The sequence below is a fragment of the Geotrypetes seraphini genome, chromosome 17 (genome assembly GCF_902459505.1).
Source record: "Geotrypetes seraphini chromosome 17, aGeoSer1.1, whole genome shotgun sequence".
Classification (NCBI taxonomy): Eukaryota; Metazoa; Chordata; class Amphibia; order Gymnophiona; family Dermophiidae; genus Geotrypetes; species Geotrypetes seraphini.
This window is the reverse complement of record NC_047100.1, coordinates 398,717-417,573: the sequence shown is the minus strand read 5'-3', so window position 1 is coordinate 417,573 and position 18,857 is coordinate 398,717. Positions and strand designations below refer to the sequence as shown.

Genomic DNA, 18,857 nt, shown 5'->3' with positions numbered 1-18,857 from the left:
TTTCTCTGTCCCCAGGAGTCACATATACACCCTCTCTCCCCCCCTTTGTTCCCAGCAGACACACAAATACTTTCTTCCCCACTCTCACCCCCCCAGCAATCACATACACCCCCTTTCCTTCCCCCTTGGCTCCAAGCAACCCAAAGGATGAAGGCCTTATCACTTAGCACAGCTGCGCTGGCGAGCTGCACAGCATAGGAAGATGGGAGGCAGTGGGAGAGGAGGAGAGGCTAATGCCTGTGCTCTCCCTGTGGCTGCAGTTGGCATGGGAGGGTATGCACGGTATAAGGCAGATGCAGGGGCAGGTCAAGTATTGTACAGTTCTGTTGCACGGACACTTGGGAAATCCCTAGAGATGCAACCATGCATCTCGGGTCTCTTGGTGGCTGCTGCAAGCTTCTGCATTAGTCTCTTCCTCTGTAGATATGTAGCGGGCATTAGAGAATGACGCGGTGACAAAATTCATCACTGTTCCCGTCCCCACGGATAACCGCTGGAAATAATCCCATGTCATTTTCTAGTGTCTATTTCAACCTCAGTCCTACACCAGCATTCTTCAAAGCAAAGCTTGTGGGTCAATGGTTATGGCCATTCATACTCTGATTCTTCCCTCTCTCCTTAAAGAATGACATGAAGATGGTTTCCCGTGGTTATCCGTGGGGACGGGAACGGTGATGAATTTTGTCACCGTGTCATTCTCTAGCGGGCATCTCCCACTCTATGCGGGAGCAGTGTATACGCAGTGTTGGACTCCCTGTCTCTTTCTTGGTGTTCTGGTAACTCACCAATGACCCGCAGCTCGGCACTACTGAGAATCATCCCATGCTTGTTTTCTGCCACACACTGATACATGCCAGAATCTGACACATTGACTGCAGTTATGGTGAGTGCGCCATGCTCAAGATGAAGCCTATCCTGTTTGAAAATAAAGAGCACAATTGAAAGCATGTTAAGTAGAGCAGTTCCAATATTTTAACATAGAGCAAGGAGTCAATTTTCATGGGGAGAGCAATTTGCAAAAGCCACTTTCCTGGCTCAAAACTCATTTATTCAGGTGAAACCAAAGGTTTGGGTGTTGCTTTCCAATGACTTTGCAGCCACATTGTTCAGAGATGTTCCCTTGGGGAAGTAACAATATAGATTTTCAAGTTCAAAACTGTGGCGGTAATTTTAAACAAACTTGAACATGTAAACCAGCACTTCACACACACACATCACGTTGGCTCATAAAGCTACATCACAGATGGGCCTACGGTTGCATGATACATGCAAAAGTGCTCTCAGGGTTTCTTAACATTCCTCCTAAAAATGGTGCATTTGCACCTCTTCTTCCCAGCATCCTCCACTGCCTTTATAAATAGGCCTAAGCAACTGGTTATAAAGTTACCCTTTGTGTGTGCAAAGCTGTGGAGTACTTTTGAAAAGCAACTTATGCTCAAAGTGCACTTCCCAGGACTAAATGTTCACCTTTTCTTGCCTTATAGCTGGATCCACAGAATCCCTGGCTGGATAAATGTCCACCGTTTAAACTTCTGTAGTAATCACGAATAATTCAATCATTTTCAAAAGTGCCCACTGAGAGAATTGGCCCCATCTGTGTTAAACTATACTGTTTCACAGGACAGAAGGATAAATTCAGTAGTTTCTCTTCCTTTTCTCTGTTAGGTAGTTCATTTGAAACCAAGAGCATCAGGGAGCTAGCTACAGAACACTGGACCAAAGTTGTAAAAAGGCACAAACCTAGGGCTGGAAAATCTTAACTATTGGATTGTATTTCTTACACTTGATATACCGCCAAGACACCTGCATTCAGTGGTTTACAATACTACTGTTACAACTACAGGATATCACAGACAGCAATTCATATTCAATCAAGAATCCCTGGTCAATGATTTTCAGATCCATAATATCACCATTGGTCTGACCCAATATGGCTGTACTTAAAACCTGCTGTTTTCTGCCCTCTACACACCAAACCACTATATTCCTCAAGTCCACATTACCATCCCTTCTACCGCCCACCTTCTTCACACCTCTAAGACTTCAGCTTCTCCCCCTCATTCAACCCTCCCTATCCTGTCTGTCTGCATCTTGCTTATAGAGACAATTCCTCGATGTAATCCCCCATCTGATCAAAGTTAGTTTTAAAAAAATCTAGAACCTTTGCTTTTGAATGAGCCCTCTCTATACCCATCTTAATATTAAACCGTACCATGCAGTGATCACTGGATGCCAGATGATCACCCACTGTAACATCAGAAACACTTTTCCCATTTGTAAGCACTAAGTTCAGTATGACCCCATCATGCATGGGTTCCATTACCAGCTGCTGGAACAGTTATCCTTGTAGAGAATCCAGGATCCAGAGTTGACACTGAGGAGAAAATGGATCTATAAATGCAGAGTAATGCATTTGGGGATTAATAATCAGAAGGAGCCATATGTGTTGGGAGGTGAAAGGCTGATATACATGGATGGGGATAGTGTCCAAAGATCTAAAGGCAAAGAAACAGTGTGACAAAGTGGTGGCTGTTGCCAGAAGGATGCTAGGCAGTACAGAGAGAGGTGTAACCAGTAGAAGAAAGAAGGTGCTGATGCCCCTGTAAGGTCATTGGTGAGGCCCCACTTGGAGTATTGTGTTCAGTTTTGGAGACCGTAATTGGTGAAGAACATAAGAAGACTTGAAGCGGTCCAGAGGAGGATGACAAAAATGGTAGGAGGTTTGCGCCAAAAGACTTATGAGGAGTGCCTGGAAGCCACAAATATGTATACACAGAGGATATATGATTCAGACATTCAAATACTTGAAAGGTATAACATAGGACAAAATCTTTTCCAGAGAAAAGAAGATGGTAAAACTACTCCTACCCTTCGATTCTCCTGACCCCACTTCAACAGAAAAATTGGGAAAAACTCTACAAGCAGTGGAAAAATGATGGTAGACCACAAATTGAAGCTCAACACAGACAAAACAAAATTTCTACTGCTCGAAAAGGAAAAAAAAACCCTTCCATCACAGAACTAGAAATAAACACCACCAAATTCCCTATACAGTCTGCCCTAAAACTCCTAGGAGTAACGATAGATAGATGCTGCACAATGCAGGTCCAAATCAACAAGACCACCCAGAAAGCATTTCTAACCATGTGCAACTTACGAAAAATTAGAAAATTCTTCGACAAAGAGCAATATAGGCTCATAGTCCAATCCCTAGTCCTAGGTCTAATGGACTACTGCAACATCCTCTATCTACCATGCTCTGCAACCATGATAAAACAACTACAGACAGTCCAAAACATCGCACTCAGATTGATCTACTCGCTTAGAAAATTTGACCACATCACCACAGCCTACATAGACTCACACTGGTTACCAATACAAGCACAAATTCAATTCAAATTATACTGTCTATTATTCAAAGCAATAAACGGCACAGCCCCCATTTACCTAAACCTCACTACTAGACAAAGAAGAACCCAGACCCCATTTACCTACCCCCCACTCAAAGGCACTCAGCGCAAGAAGATGTTCGACAGCCTACTAGCAACGCAAGCAGCGAAACTTGACCATACCATCTCTAACTTGCTGATATCTACGAGTGATCTCAAATCTTTTCGAAAAGAAATCAAAACCTTGCTATTCAAAAAATCCATCCAGATGTTTTAACTGTAACCCTGGTTTTACCATACATGTATTCCCCCCCTCCCCCCCACAACCTCTCCTCATCTCCAGTTATTCTTTCTCTTCAAAGCCTCAAGCATGTCTACTGCTTCCCAAATCGTATATTTACTAGAATTGCACTATCTCCTATTTGTACAGCACCCCGAACTGAAAATCTACTGGAATAACCCAGTCATCTTTTCTGCATCCTAAACCCTAAATTGTAATTCTCCAATCTTCTTGAAATTCTCCTGGAAATGTCCAGTTGTTTCTTTTGTAATCCGCCCAGAACTGCAAGGTACGGGCGGAATAGAAGTCATTAAGTAATGTAATGTAAAACCAGAGGACATAATTTGAGGTTGAGGGGTGGTAGACTCAATTGATGGAGAGGGCAGTTGATGCCTAGAATGCTCTCCCGAGGGAGGTGATGGAGAGGAAAAACGGTGACAGAGTTAAAAAAAAAAAAAAAAAAGCATGGGATGAACACAGAGGATCTTGAATCAGAAAATAATGGTAAATATTGAAAAACTAAGGCCAGTACTGGGCAGACTTCCACGATCTGTGTCCATATATGGCCCTTTGGTTGAGGATATGCTGGGGAGGGCTTCGATGAACTGGAGTGAACTTTGACGGAGATTTCAGTAGATGGAACCTATGCACAGTACCGGGCAGAGCTTTGGATTCTGGCCCAGAAATAGCTAAAAAGAAGGAAAATTTTAATTAAATCTGTAATTTAAAGAGAGGGTAAGGTTGGGCAGACTGGATGGACCATTGGGGTCTTTATCTGCCGTGTTACCCCGTGATAGGGATACCCCAATCAACCTCGGGCATGTTAACATCACCTATTAATAAAACTTTCCCATTTTTAGATATATTCTGAATGTCTACTATTAAATCTCTGTCCACTTCTGTCTGTGAAGGAGGCCTGTATATCACACCAATGTAAATATATTCATCATTCCCTCTTTCCGAATTGATCCACAGTGCCTTTTCCTTGCCCTGCAGATCCTGCAATTCTGTGGCTTTACTATGATGTTTAACATATAACGCTACTCTCCCTCCTTTTTTTTTTTCTACTCTTTGCTGAATAGATTAGAGCCCGGTATAACTACATCCCAGTCATGGTTCTCCATGAACCACGTCTCTGTGATCTTCTTCCATCACTTCTTCCCTTCTTTGATAGATGCACACTAGAGAATGACATGGTGAAAAAATCTGTCCCCGTCACTGCACCGTCCCCGGCCCACAATCCTCTGCACCGCCCCGTCACCGCCTTTCCCTACACCGCCCCGTCACCGTCACCGCTATCCCTTTCACCGCCCCGTCACCGCCACTGCCATCCCATTCACCGCCCTGTCACCGTCCCCGCAGCATCCATATAAGCCTCACCATGAAGACAGAAGAGAATCCTGCCACCACTACTACTACTACTGCACTGAGAATCTGTTTCAGTGCCTCTGCCCTGTAGTAAAAACAGAACATAAAATAAATCAATTGACTTGTCCTCCCTTGCAATGACGTGTCCCCCATGTTCACCTATAGCTCGAATCAGGTCAATTGTGCACACTAAAAATGCAGGTGGATCTGGAACGAGAGCGCAGGCAGGCAGTGATACAAAAACAGCAGACACCCGACCGATTGCAGTGTTCCGCCATCTCTCTCCCTCCATCTCACCTTAGATGTAGAGTATGCTGGCTTTCTTTTTCGCCCAGCTGCAGGTACGGGTGCTCATTTTTTCAATATTCTCCTCTGATGCAACCGGAAACAGGAAGTTGTAAGAGAGGAGAAGATTGATCAACTCGAGCAGCCGCGCAAGCGCGGCTTTTTGAACGCGTGCGGCTGGGCGAAAAAGAAAGCCGGCATACTCTACATCAGTGTTTTTCAACCTTTTTACACCCGTGAACCGGTAGAAATAAAAGAATTATTTGTCCTTAGTGCCCCTTCCTGTCTTTAGTGCCCCCAGTGCCTCCTTCCCATGCCCTTAGTGCCCCCAGTGCCTCCTTCCCATGTCTTTAGTGCCCCTAGTGCCTCCTTCCTATGTCCCTCTCACTGCCTTCTACACTTTGTCCCACCCCCACCCCCATCCCCGAATCCTGCCTGCCTACCTTTCTCCCTCCCTAGCCAAAGCCAGCCTGCTGCCTCCCTGCCGCTCAAAAAAAAAAAAAAAAAAAGCCTCCTTCCTTTTCCCCTGCTCTTACCGCCATGCTCATGCTGCAGTTACTAAAGCCGACAGGAAGTCTTTCCGACTCAATTTTGAAGTCAGAGAGGACGTTCTGGGCCAGCCAGGCAGCGATTGGCTGGCCCAGAACGTCCTCTCTGACGTCAGAATTGACATCGGAAAGACTTCCTGTCGGCTTTAGTAGCTGCAGCATGAGCATGGTGGTAAGAGCAGGGGAAAAGGAAGGAGGTTTTTGTTTTTTTTTCACGCGGACCGGCAGAAATTCAACCGGCAGTAAGAAGGAGGGAGGGAGATGGCGGGGACCGCGCGATCCTTGATTGCCTCACTGCGGGGACAAGTCCATTCACCGCTCCACGGGGCGGTAAATGGCCTTGTCCCTGTCCCGCAGAGGCCACTATTTTTTCTTCCCCGTTTCAGCGGGCTACCCGCGGCTAAACGCGGCTAGCCGCGGGTAACCCACCACCATGTTATTCTCTAATGCACACCATCCCTGCTCAGCAGCCCTTGGAAGATCATCCCATGGTACAGGAAGCTAAAACGCTCTCGACACCATCCAAGTAGCCACGCATTGTGACATTTCCATCCCTGGTGATGAACCTGTCAGAGTTAAGTCCAGTACTAAACCAATTCACAGAGGCAGGAAACCAGCTGAATGTAGAGCCTCAGAGGCTGCCTATCCTGAAGGAAATGAGCTTGACTCTGACCCAGAACCCATCCTTGAGCCAGAACCTGTCAGGAGAGCGAGTTCCCAAGCTGCTATACACCCAGTGAACTGAGAGGGAGCCAGAGAGCAGACAAACCTATGCCCCAGCCACCTAAGCTAGGGAGTGGCTTTAATCGTTTCAGACAGGAAGTCCTGGCAGATAGGACTCTTCTGGCCAGGCACCAAGCAGGAGCCAATGGAGAGGGAAGCCCTAAATCACAGAGTACTCCAAAGCATGGAAATAGCAGCTTTTGAAATGCCTGGAGATGACTCCGAGCAAATGGATGTAAGTTTGGCAGTTTCTTGCCAGTGATTTGCTCTGGATATTTTTGTTGGGACAAACTGGTTAGCAAGGAACTACATTGGAGTTGCACAGAGTGGGGGCTGGGCTGGAACCTGATTGTTTTGTGTGCACAAGCTGGGACTGAGCATTGAGAAAGCTGGGGGGTGTTCCAGAATTGTGGGGCATGGTTCACCGAATATCTCAGATAGGGATTTTGTGGGTTCTTGTTAAAAGCTGTTATTAGAGTGAACCCAGCAATTCTGTCCCGGTTGCCATGGCCTAGAGAGGCAATAGTTTGGAACTGTGTTTCTATGAGGGTTTTTTGTCGTTTTTTTTTAAACTGCAAGAGCCTGGTGAAGAGCAGGACTGAGTTATCCAAAGCTCTGATCTCTAGGAAGAGGAGTGGAATTGGGTTTTTTTTTTCTTTGTTTGGGACTGTATAAAGCTGTTATCCTGAACTCTTTGCGTTACTTACCTGGGAGAAGTGCTTGAATTTTGGGAATACAAAGTGGCTACTGTGAAAGGAGGATTATTGTAGTGAAAGCCAGTGAAATAGTTTTGTGTTTTTTACTCACTGATGAACTATTAAAACTGAGCAGCAGTCTGCAGAAAGCCTGTGAATTAAAAGGAATTGCAATTGTCTGAAGCATTTTAAACCAGAGAACTGTATTGGTTTTGTAGGGTCTCCCTCCTTGGGCGTCACGCCAGGGTCCGTGCTGCCACCTGTCAGCGGTCCTCGGCAGGTAACAGCATTCATCTCCAGGATGTGAGCTTCTATGCCCTGGCCTTTACTCTTGACAGAGAGGATGGATGAGAATACCACCTACGCACCTGACTGCTTTACCTTCTCTCCCAGAGCCACAAAATCACTTTTGATACGTTCGCAGGAGTACCTGGCAGAGGTTGGAGAGGCTGGATGGGAAGTTTTTCCTATTAGAACGGGGTTGTTTGGGGAGTGGTCTTGGGTGTTCATTTGACTGAGGTATGCCTATAATGTGCTACTGAGTTAAAAGGATGATGGCCAGTGAATTTTTTATATGATATAAAAGATCAGCAGGACTACATTACAGTTACATATGTCTGAGGAGGAAATGGTTAGCTTTTTGGAAGGTTTATGTATCTGCAGCTTACACCACAGCAGAGAGCAGTGCTGGTTAGAGGTTTGGATACTGGTAAGATTAGGGAAGCACCCAGGGGCCTTACTGGGGGGAAAAGCTCCAGGCCTGGATGGGTTGCCTGTTGAACTTTATTTGGTGTTTCAGGACTTGCTAGTACTTCATCTGGAGCAATATTTTAAGGCATTGTTAGATAAGGCCGGAGAGCTTTGGAGATTCGAGGGTTGTGGTAAATCCAAAACCTGGTCATGATCCTATTAGAGTAGAGAATTAGAGGCCTATTTCTTTGATAGACATAGATTATAAAATTTATGCAAAGGTCTTCTCAATAAGACTCTCTAATGTATTGCCCCGGAGTGGGTTTACTTGGGGGAGATTGTCGGTGGAGAACTCATTCACCTTTTGGACTGTTCTCACCCTGGACCCAGGGTTCTCTGATCCCTTAGTGGCATTGTCATTGGATGCTGAAGAGGTATTTGACAGGATAGCATGGAAATGTCTGTTTAGAGCAGGGGTGTCAAAGTCCCTCCTCGAGGGCCGCAATCCAGTCGGGTTTTCAGGATTTCCCCAATGAATATGCATGAGATCTATTTGCAAGCACTGCTTTCATTGTATGCTAATAGATCTCATGCATATTCATTGAGGAAATCCTGAAAACCCGACTGGATTGCGGCCCTCGAGGACCGACTTTGACACCTGTAGTTTAGAGTCTTGGAATGGTTTAGCTTTGTGGATATGTTTAGGTTGTTATATTCAACACCTACTGCCAGGGTGTTAGGAATGGTGTGTTAATCTACTATTTTCCTCTTTTCTGTGGTACTAACAGGGATGCCCTTTGTCTTGGTGGTTGTTTAAGAACATAAGAATTGCTGCTGTTGGGTCAGACCAGTGGTCCATTGTGCCCATCAGTCCGCTCACGCAGCGGCCCTTATGTCAAAGACCAGTGCCCTGAGACTAGCCTTACCTGCGTATGTTCTGGTTCAGCAGGAACTTGTCTAACTTTGTCTTGAATCCCTGGAGGGTGTTTTCCCCTATAACAGCCTCCGGAAGAGCGTTCCAGCTTTCTACCACTCTCTGGGTGAAGAAGAACCTCCTTATGTTTGTACGGAAACTATCCCCTTTCAACTTTAGAGAGTGCCTTCTCGTTCTTCCTACCTTGGAGAGGGTGAACAACCTGTCCTTATCTACTAAGTCTATCCCCTTCAGTACCTTGAATGTTTCGATCATGTCCCCTCTCAATCTCCTCTGTTTGAAGGAGAAAAGGCCCAGTTTCTCTAATCTTTCACTGTATGGCAACTCCTCCAGCTCCTTAACCATCTTAGTCGCTCTTCTCTGGACCCTTTCAAGTAGTACCGTGTCCTTCTTCGTGTACGGCAACCAGTGCTGGACGCAGTACTCCAGGTGAGGGCGTACCATGGCCCGGTACAGCGGCATGATAACCTTCTCTGATCTGTTCATGATCCCCTTCTTTATCATTCCTAGCATTCTGCTCGCCCTTTTCACCGCCGTTGCACATTGCGTGGATGGCATCATCGACTTGTCGATCATAACTCCCAAGTCTCTTTCCTGGGAGGTCTCTCCAAGTACCCCCCCCCCCCCAGACATCCTGTATTCATGCATGAGATTTTTGTTACCTACATGCATCACTTTACACTTATCCACGTTGAACCTCATCTGCCATGTTGATGACCATTCCTGGAGCCTGATTATGTCACGTTGCAGATCTTCGCAATCCCCCTGTGTCTTCACTACTCTGAATAACTTCATATCATCTGCAAATTTAATAACCTCACTTGTCGTACCAATGTCTAGATCATTTATAAAGATGTTGAAGAGCATGGGTCCAAGTACCGAGCCCTGCGGCACCCCACTGGTGACGATCTTCCAGTCCGAGTATTGTCCATTTACCCCCACTCTCTGTTTCCTATGATCCAGCCAGTTTTTAATCCACGTGAGTATTTCACCCTTGATTCTATGGCTCGCAATTTTCTGAAGTAGTCGTTCATGTGGACCCTTGTCAAACGCCTTCTGAAAATCTAGATATACAATGTCGACCGGGTTGCCCTTGTCCATCTGTCTGTTTACTCCCTCAAAGAAGTTTAAGCTGGCATTGGAGCCCTTGGCAATAGCAGTTTGAGAGAGCAGAAAGATGGAGGGTGTGCGATGTGGGGCTGTGCATAGGCAGGTGACTTGATGTTGTTTTTGAAGGTTCATTCTTTGCCTAACCTATTCACCTTGTTGTGTCAGGTAATAAGGTGAACTATGGTAAATCAGAGGTAATGTCCATGCCCATAGGGGCATGTTGAGGGTCTTCCTTTGTGGTGGGCTGCTACTAGGCTAAAATGTTTGAGAGTTTGGTATAACAGGAAGACTGTGATAGTTTTTGTTGATGAGCTGGTAACGAACTGGTTTCCATTTAATTTGATTGGAAGCAGTCAAAATAGTGTTGGTCCCTAAGGTGAATTATATTTTGCCAGTTCCATTCTTGGATTCTTTTTATAAGCACTTGGAGGATAAAATTGTACTTTTTTTGATGTTTTAATGGGAGTACCAGTACCACATATCTTGACTGAATGGAAAAATATTTCTACAATTATCTGCGCATACCTGTTGGAATGTGGTTTCTATGGTACAGAAGTTTGGAGCAGTAACTGCTGTTAAAAGGCAAAATTTACCATATTTTAGAAAGGTTTGGGGTGCTTTTTAGAAATTTGATACGTAAGTTTTTAATTTGGTCTCGGCTGAGGGGGTTTGGGGTGCTTTTTTGTCAATCTGCTGCATAAGTTTTTAATTCGGTCTCGGCTGAGAGGGTTTGGGGTGCTTTTTTGTCAAACTGATGCATAAGTTTTTAATTTGGTCTCGGCTGAGGGGGTTTGGGGTGCTTTTTTGTCAATATGATGCATAAGTTTTTAATTCAGTCTCGGCTGAGAGGGTTTGGGGTGCTTTTTTGTCAAACTGATGCATAAGTTTTTAATTCGGTCTCGTCTGAGGGGGTTTGGGGTGCTTTTTTGTCAATCTGCTGCATAAGGTTTTAATTTGGTCTTCTCGGCTAAGGGGGTTTGGGGTGCTTTTTTGTCAATCTGATGCATAAGTTTTTAATTCAGTCTCGGCTGAGGAGCTTTGGGGTGCTTTTTTGTCAATCTGCTGCATAAGTTTTTAATTTGGTCTCGGCTGATGGGGTTTGGGGTGCTTTTTTGTCAATCTGCTGCCTAAGTTTTTAAATTGGTCTTCTCGGCTGAGGGGGTTTGGGGTGCTTTTTTGTCAATCTGCTGCATAAGTTTTTAATTTGGTCTTTTCGGCTGAGGGGGTTTGGGGTGCTTTTTTGTCAATCTGAAGCATAAGGTTCTAATTTGGTCTCGGCTGAGGGGGTTTGGGGTTCTTTTTTGTCAATCTGCTGCATAAGTTTTTAATTTGGTCTTCTTGGCTGAGGGGGTTTGGGGTGCTTTTTTGTCAATCTGCTGCATAAGTTTTTAATTTGGTCTTCTTGGCTGAGGGGGTTTGGGGTGCTTTTTTGTCAATCTGCTGCATAAGTTTTTAATTTGGTCTCGGCTGAGGGGGTTTGGGGTGCTTTTTTGTCAATATGATGCATAAGTTTTTAATTCAGTCTCGGCTGAGAGGGTTTGGGGTGCTTTTTTGTCAAACTGATGCATAAGTTTTTAATTCGGTCTCGTCTGAGGGGGTTTGGGGTGCTTTTTTGTCAATCTGCTGCATAAGGTTTTAATTTGGTCTTCTCGGCTAAGGGGGTTTGGGGTGCTTTTTTGTCAATCTGATGCATAAGTTTTTAATTCAGTCTCGGCTGAGGAGCTTTGGGGTGCTTTTTTGTCAATCTGCTGCATAAGTTTTTAATTTGGTCTCGGCTGATGGGGTTTGGGGTGCTTTTTTGTCAATCTGCTGCCTAAGTTTTTAAATTGGTCTTCTCGGCTGAGGGGGTTTGGGGTGCTTTTTTGTCAATCTGCTGCATAAGTTTTTAATTTGGTCTTTTCGGCTGAGGGGGTTTGGGGTGCTTTTTTGTCAATCTGAAGCATAAGGTTCTAATTTGGTCTCGGCTGAGGGGGTTTGGGGTTCTTTTTTGTCAATCTGCTGCATAAGTTTTTAATTTGGTCTTCTTGGCTGAGGGGGTTTGGGGTGCTTTTTTGTCAATCTGCTGCATAAGTTTTTAATTTGGTCTTCTTGGCTGAGGGGGTTTGGGGTGCTTTTTTGTCAATCTGCTGCATAAGTTTTTAATTTGGTCTCGGCTGAGGGGATTTGGGGTGCTTTTTTGTCAATCTGCTGCATAAGGTTTTAATTTGGTCTTCTCGGCTAAGGGGGTTTGGGGTGTTTTTTTGTCAATCTGCTGCATAAGTTTTTAATTTGGTCTCGGCTGAGGGGGTTTGGGATGCTTTTTTGTCAATCTGCTGCCTAAGGTTTTAATTTGGTCTCGTCTGAGGGGGTTAGGGGTGATTTTTTGTCAATCTGCTGCATAAGTTTTTAATTTGGTCTTATTGCCTGAGGGGGTTTGGGATGCTTTTTTGTCAATCTGCTCCATAAGGTTTTAATTTGGTCTCGGCTGAGGGGGTTTAGGATGCTTTTTTGTCAATCTGCTGCATAAGTTTTTAATTTTGTCTTCTCGGCTGAGGGGGTTTGGGGTGCTTTTTTGTCAATCTGCTGCATAAGTTTTTAATTTGGTCTCGGCTAAGGGGATTTGGGGTGCTTTTTTGTCAATCTGATGTATAAGTTTTTAATTTGGTCTCGGCTGAGGGGATTTGGGGTGCTTTCTTGTCAATCTGCTGCATAAGGTTTTAATTTGGTCTTCTCGTCTGAGGGGGTTTGGGGTGCTTTTTTGTCAATCTGCTGCATAAGGTTTTAATTTGGTCTTCTCGGCTAAGGGGGTTTGGGGTGTTTTTTTATCAATCTGATACATAAGGTTTTAATTCTGTCTCGGCTGAGGGGCTTTGGGGTGCTTTTTTGTCAATCTGATGCATACGTTTTTAATTTGGTCTCGGCTGATGGGGTTTGGGGTGCTTTTTTGTCAATCTGCTGCCTAAGTTTTTAAATTGGTCTTCTCGGCTGAGGGGGTTTGGGGTGCTTTTTTGTCAATCTGCTGCATAAGTTTTTAATTTGGTCTTTTCGGCTGAGGGGGTTTGGGGTGCTTTTTTGTCAATCTGAAGCATAAGGTTCTAATTTGGTCTCGACTGAGGGGCTTTGGGGTGCTTTTTTGTCAATCTGAAGCATAAGGTTTTAATTTGGTCTCAGCTGAGGGGCTTTGGGGTGCTTTTTTGTCAATCTGATGCATAAGTTTTTAATGTGGTCTCGGCTGAGGGGGTTTTGTATTTGAACTGGAAAGAAATCCTACTGTTCATTAATAATTCCAAAGGAACAGTTTTATATATAAAAGTGGTCTAAGATTGACAGTTTGGCTATACAAAGTGGGTGGAAATCGATCCTGAAAGATTCAAGCCTAGGCAGGGGAGGGGTGTGGACCCCTGGGGCCACGGCCCCACCAGTGTTGTTTCCATAAAGAGAGTTTGGGGGATGCGGTCATTAGATTAATTTGTTTGTTTGGTCCCTCCGAACAGGAAGGCATTCTGATGTCCCTATTTACAAAAAGTCTTGTCTCAAGGTTGGGGGGGGGGGGGTGAGACTCCTAATTGTTGCATTTTCATTTTAGGGTGTAAGTTTTGTTCCTTAATAAAACTACTTTTCTTCTGAAAGGCATAAAGCACAGTCTGACGATGTGTAGAAAAATTTCATCTTTTGTTGTAGTTCCTTGCAAGCCTGATCCAGGACACAACAAAATGTGAAAAGCATTCAAGGGAGAGTTGACTTTCTCATAGGGAGAGAGAATGGGGGGACTTGTATACTTTGTGGGCACTGGAGGATTTAATGGCTTGCCCAAGTTCACAAGAGGCAGCCTGGGATTTGATCTCACAAGGTCTGGGTGCAGAGGAAGCAGCTGAACCAGTGAGTCAAAGCCCTTCCAGCCAGCTTGATGTGTCGCTAGACTTTGCAGATATGGAAATTGCACCAGTCCTGTACAATCAATCAAGATAATTTAGTCTATTAATAAATTTATTGTAGAGTACCACATATTAGTTTCTAATGGCAGTTCAATGAGCATCTGACAAAGTGAGTATAAAATATTAGCAACCCATGAGATATTGTGTGGTACAGTAGGTCTCGTTAAGTCTCTGAATCCAGCACCTTTTTCTTCACAAAAGCTGTCTCCCCACAGAAAGATGGCAATAAATTTGAGAAAGCCCAGGCAGAAGATCCAGAGGTCATCATTCTCCTTGAGTGACAAGTCTTCCCCCTCCTTCCTGAATGAATAATACCAACTGACAGCAAAACCTTTGCGAAACAAGAATGAAATGTTCTCTAACTGGAATCCAAGGATGAAGCCTGATACTAAGACCCCCCTGGCCCACAAGTTTTGTTTCATTTACCTTCTCTTGTCCTATACGCTAATTTTCATTTCCATTCCAACAAAGAATGCCTTCCATTTGCAAGACGGCAGCTGTGGAGCGTCCGTACATACTTCTCTGAACCTTTGTACTGTCTCGCATGGACTATTGTAATGTTCTACTAGCCGGAGCCCCATTCGCAACAGGGTTCGCTGCACATCTTGGAGCCTCCTGGTGAGTTGCTTGGCCCGCACCAACCCGTGCAGCCGATATTCACCTCTCGCATCGATGGCTTGTGCTGCCCCACAGTTACCTCGTCAGGTTATCAAAAAGGTGCCATTTGTCCAGCCCATAAACAGTTTACAAACTCACCATTTCCAAAACGCTGGTGCCCTTGGTCTGGTAGCCTTTTTCAATGTCTGATAAATTGCGCTTTTCCCCATAACGGCCACAGTTGCTATATTGGCAACTTGCTGACATCCCACCTATAAAGTCTGCGTGTGACACGTGCATTTCTTCAATGGCTTTGTGCTCTTGATGTGACTCGACCATGTATATTTTTAAAAGACTGGTTTTATTCAGCAGTCCTGCAGTCAAATTTCTCGTCTACAGTTTAATTTTGTCATGTGGGAGACCATCACTGACAGGAATTCACATTTCAACTTAAGAGGAAGGAGAGCTAAATCTTGAAACAGCCTCATGGGAAACACAAATTCATGTTGCTGACGGCCTCCTACGGGACTGTGGAAGATAAATTAAACTGCAGGAGTGCTGGATTTGCCCAGATAAAGAGGCCCTATTTTTTAGCATGTGGTTTTCCACATGTTTAGGCCACTTCTAGCGCATGAGCACTTACTGCCACCTAATTGGTTAGGTCCTAGTTCTGCTCCGTCACCAACTGGGCCAGGGTCTGTGCTCCTCAATTATGTGCCTCTGAATGCCAGCAGCAGAGCCGACCAGCAAGATTTAAAGAGGTAGGAGTCAAAATATCTGCCTCTGAAAAGGTTCTTACTAGATTACATTTGCTTCAAAATACAGCTGCTAGACTAATCTAATTGTACACTGCTTAGAAATTTTAAATAAACTTGGAAGACCACGCTAACTATTGAGCCATAGGGTGGATGGATTATGCTTTAGAGCTTATGGCAGCCAGTGACACAGGAACTAAATCAGCCATGAAGTACTTACAGGAAAGAAAGATGAAAGGTTTTGAATGACCTTCATTGTTCCCGGACGTTGTTATTATTGATAATCTGGGGGAGATCTCAAAGGTGTGGTGCTTACAAGGGAACCTAAGAATATTTCTGAGCCTGGAAGAGTCAGAAAAACTCCAAACGCAAGAAAAGGAAGACTTAGCTTACTGCAGCAAATTTGCCAAAGAGTGTTCAAACTTTTGCACCTACCACATTCACTTTCTTAGTTTGCATATAAATAAATTATTATTATTAATTAAGCCTTAAAATTTGCAGAAACCTATGGATTTTAACTTTTACCATTTAGAGGTTGTATTAGCTTCTGGTTATTTAAGGATTCATTAAAACTTCCAATTTAATCAGGGATAGCTAAGCATTAGCTAAAGGAGCAGGTCCTGCTCCTTTATGCGCTCTTTCATGCAGCTGCTTCATGCCTCTATTTTCCACCTCTCCGATATCATTTTTACTAAATTCATAGGTAAATTCTCATTTTCGCTCTTACTGTATTCCTTATCTATGGCCTTTTAACTCCATTCTCTTTATATCATACTACACTTGTTCCCTCTCCGTTTTTACCCTACAACTTCAAACTTATGGCTTCTATTCCGGTAATATGGGGCCGCTGACCACTCTCTCGAACCTCCCCTCTCATCCCCACAGAAACCCGACCTAGATGTTATATTACCATCCCTACTACATCAGTTTTCACACCTCGTCTCTCATCACCACAATATTTCTTTAATATCAATATAGGCCTTGTAAATGTGCGCTCCATTAAAAATAAACACCACTTAATCCATGATTTAATTCTCCAACACAGTTTCCACATTTTATGCCTTACTGAGATCTGGCTAACTCAGGGGGAAGAGGCCTATCTGACCCAAGCCTGCCCCAACAATTATAAAGCAAAATTTCAACCTCGCTCAAACAAAAAAGGAGGAGGTCTAGCAGTGATATATCATACCACTATTCCTTTTCATTCCGACTCTTTCACTTCATCCTCCAACTTTCCCGTTGAAACTCTTCAATTCTCTATAAAAAAAAACCTCCTCATCTTTTAACTTCCTGCTGACTTATCTCCCCCCCACCTGTTACAAAAGCCTCTCTAACCGCCCTTATTTCCACTATTTCTGACTTCAACATCTGCTATCCCAATTCCATTATTCTTGGAGATTTCAATATACACTTTAACCTCCCCAATCACCATAATACAGCAGAATTCTTGACTCTAATTTCTGATCTATCTCTAACCCCTCTTTTCTCCATTCTGCTGGAAATACCATCGACATGATCTTTAGTCCGACTTGCATCAGTCACCTCTTTTACAGTTAATCCAAATCACGGCAATAAAACTCATATACAAGTTAGGGAAATACGATCATGTCACCCCTCTCCTGAAAGAAGCGCACACCGTGTTACTTACAAAACCATCATGTTGACCTTTAAAATCAAACTCTCCCATCAACCTTCCTTCCTCGATAAGCTCCTCATTCCATTGTGCCCTACACGGACGACCAGAACTTACTTTCCATTCCTTCTATAAAGGATTTTTTCTATACCAGGAAATCAAATTTTTCAGCAGTTGCCCCAACACTATGGAATGTCTTACCATCTCAACTCCGCCATGAAAAACTAATCGATAAATTTAAGACTAGCTTAAAAACCTTCCTATTTCTAGATGCTTTCAACTGCTCTTGAATTACCTCTTTCTCACTCAACCAACCACTTTTACGAAGCGATCCTATTCCTAATGTTTTATCCTCTCCCTCCATTTCCTTTCAACCCCCTTTCTTTTTCTTCCTTTTCTATTATGTAACTTTACCCCTCCCCTACCTCTTAACCATCACTTTCAAGTTTGTCATGTCCATGTCCTTAATGTACACTTCCCCTCTCTATAATTAAACTTTACTTTTATAAGCATAACTTTTTATCCCTTTTTTAACATTTTATTGTAAACCGGCTAGATACCCATTGATGGTCGGTATATTAAAAATTAATAAACTTGAAACTATATCAGAGGATGCTGCAAAATAATTCCTCTGTATCATCCAGTGGTTCCCAGGGCCCTTTAAATCTCTATGGGCTTCTTTAGCTGCTTAGCAGGTTCTCAAAGAAAGAAAGAAATGAATGGAAGCAACGCAAACAAATATAACTTATGAATATTCATTGCGGATAGCCTGAACACATCATTCACTGGAGGTTGAAAAAAATGAATTTGTTGTGGGCCTGAGGACAGGACGTAATTCATGTGAACATGAGGCGCACAGTGCCCTGCATTCTCTGTCCTTACCTGTGCCTCCAGATGCTCTCCGTTCTTTAGCCAGTGGTAGGATGGTTTAGGTCTTCCAGTAGCTTTACATTCCCAGAAGATGTTTTCTTCAATTGCTATGTGAGCATCATTAATTTTCTGAATCCAACTGGGAAGGGCTGTGGAAACACAGATTAGTACAGTAAACCATTCTAGATTCAAGTGTCTTGTCCAGGAGAAATAGGGTTCTGTCTGCACTTAGATCTCCACCATTCCCAATACTACCATCAGGATCTGCTGCAGTCTTGAAGCAGATAGTTCATCTGCAGTTTAACGAAATAAAATGCCCCACAATAAAGAAAACCCTCCCACGAAGTCTCCAAGCAAATCTTCAGTTATTTTTTTCTAGAAATTCTCAAGCGTCCTGCATACTCTGAGTCTGCCCTGAAGTACCATGTCAAGACCAAGTCATATCACTTTAGGTCCAAGCTGGCCACCTTTTGGCAAATCAGTGTGTTGGTACCAAGGGAACTCATTCCTAAAGTGGATAAAATTCATCTTCAAAAGCAGGACAGAAACACCTCAGTGGTCATCCTTCAAGGCCTGATGATGGTCCTTGTCTACTTGTGAAGCTATTTTATCATTTTTTTATGTTTACTAAAAATATGTATTTAAGAAAATAAGTGTGGCTATACTGGGATGGACTGAAGGTCCATCATGCTTAGTACCCTGTTTCCAATGCAGGTCACAAGCACCTGGCAAGATCCCAGAAGAGTAAAACAAATTTTATGCTGCTTATCCTTGAAATAAGCAATGCATTTTCCCCAAATCCATCTTAATAATGGCTTATGGACTTTTGTTTTAAGAAATTAGCCAAACCTTTTTTAAACCCTGCTAAGCTAACTGCTTTTGCCACACTCTGGCAATGAATTCCAGAGTTTCATTACATGTTGAACAAAGAAATATTTTCTATATTTTAAAATAATTCATTTGATGTAGTCTCGAAGAGAAGCCAAAATTTGGGTTGGCTAGGATCAAAGTGATAGTTTTCTGGGATCTATACTGTAGTTTAGAGTTTCCACCTCAGATCTAACAT

General features: G+C 43.6%; 1 protein-coding gene across 1 annotated transcript in view; it reads right to left on the bottom strand.

Annotated features, from left to right (window-relative positions):
- The window catches only part of LOC117351095 (contactin-4-like), a 187,888-nt gene that overhangs the window by 26,815 nt on the left and 142,216 nt on the right, over positions 1 to 18,857 (bottom strand). The window contains exons 9-10 of the mRNA XM_033925860.1: positions 17,804 to 17,940; positions 786 to 915 (exon numbers count right to left, since the gene is read on the bottom strand). Of these exons, the coding sequence (XP_033781751.1) occupies positions 786 to 915; positions 17,804 to 17,940 (267 nt within the window). The remainder of the gene's footprint in view (positions 1 to 785; positions 916 to 17,803; positions 17,941 to 18,857) is intronic.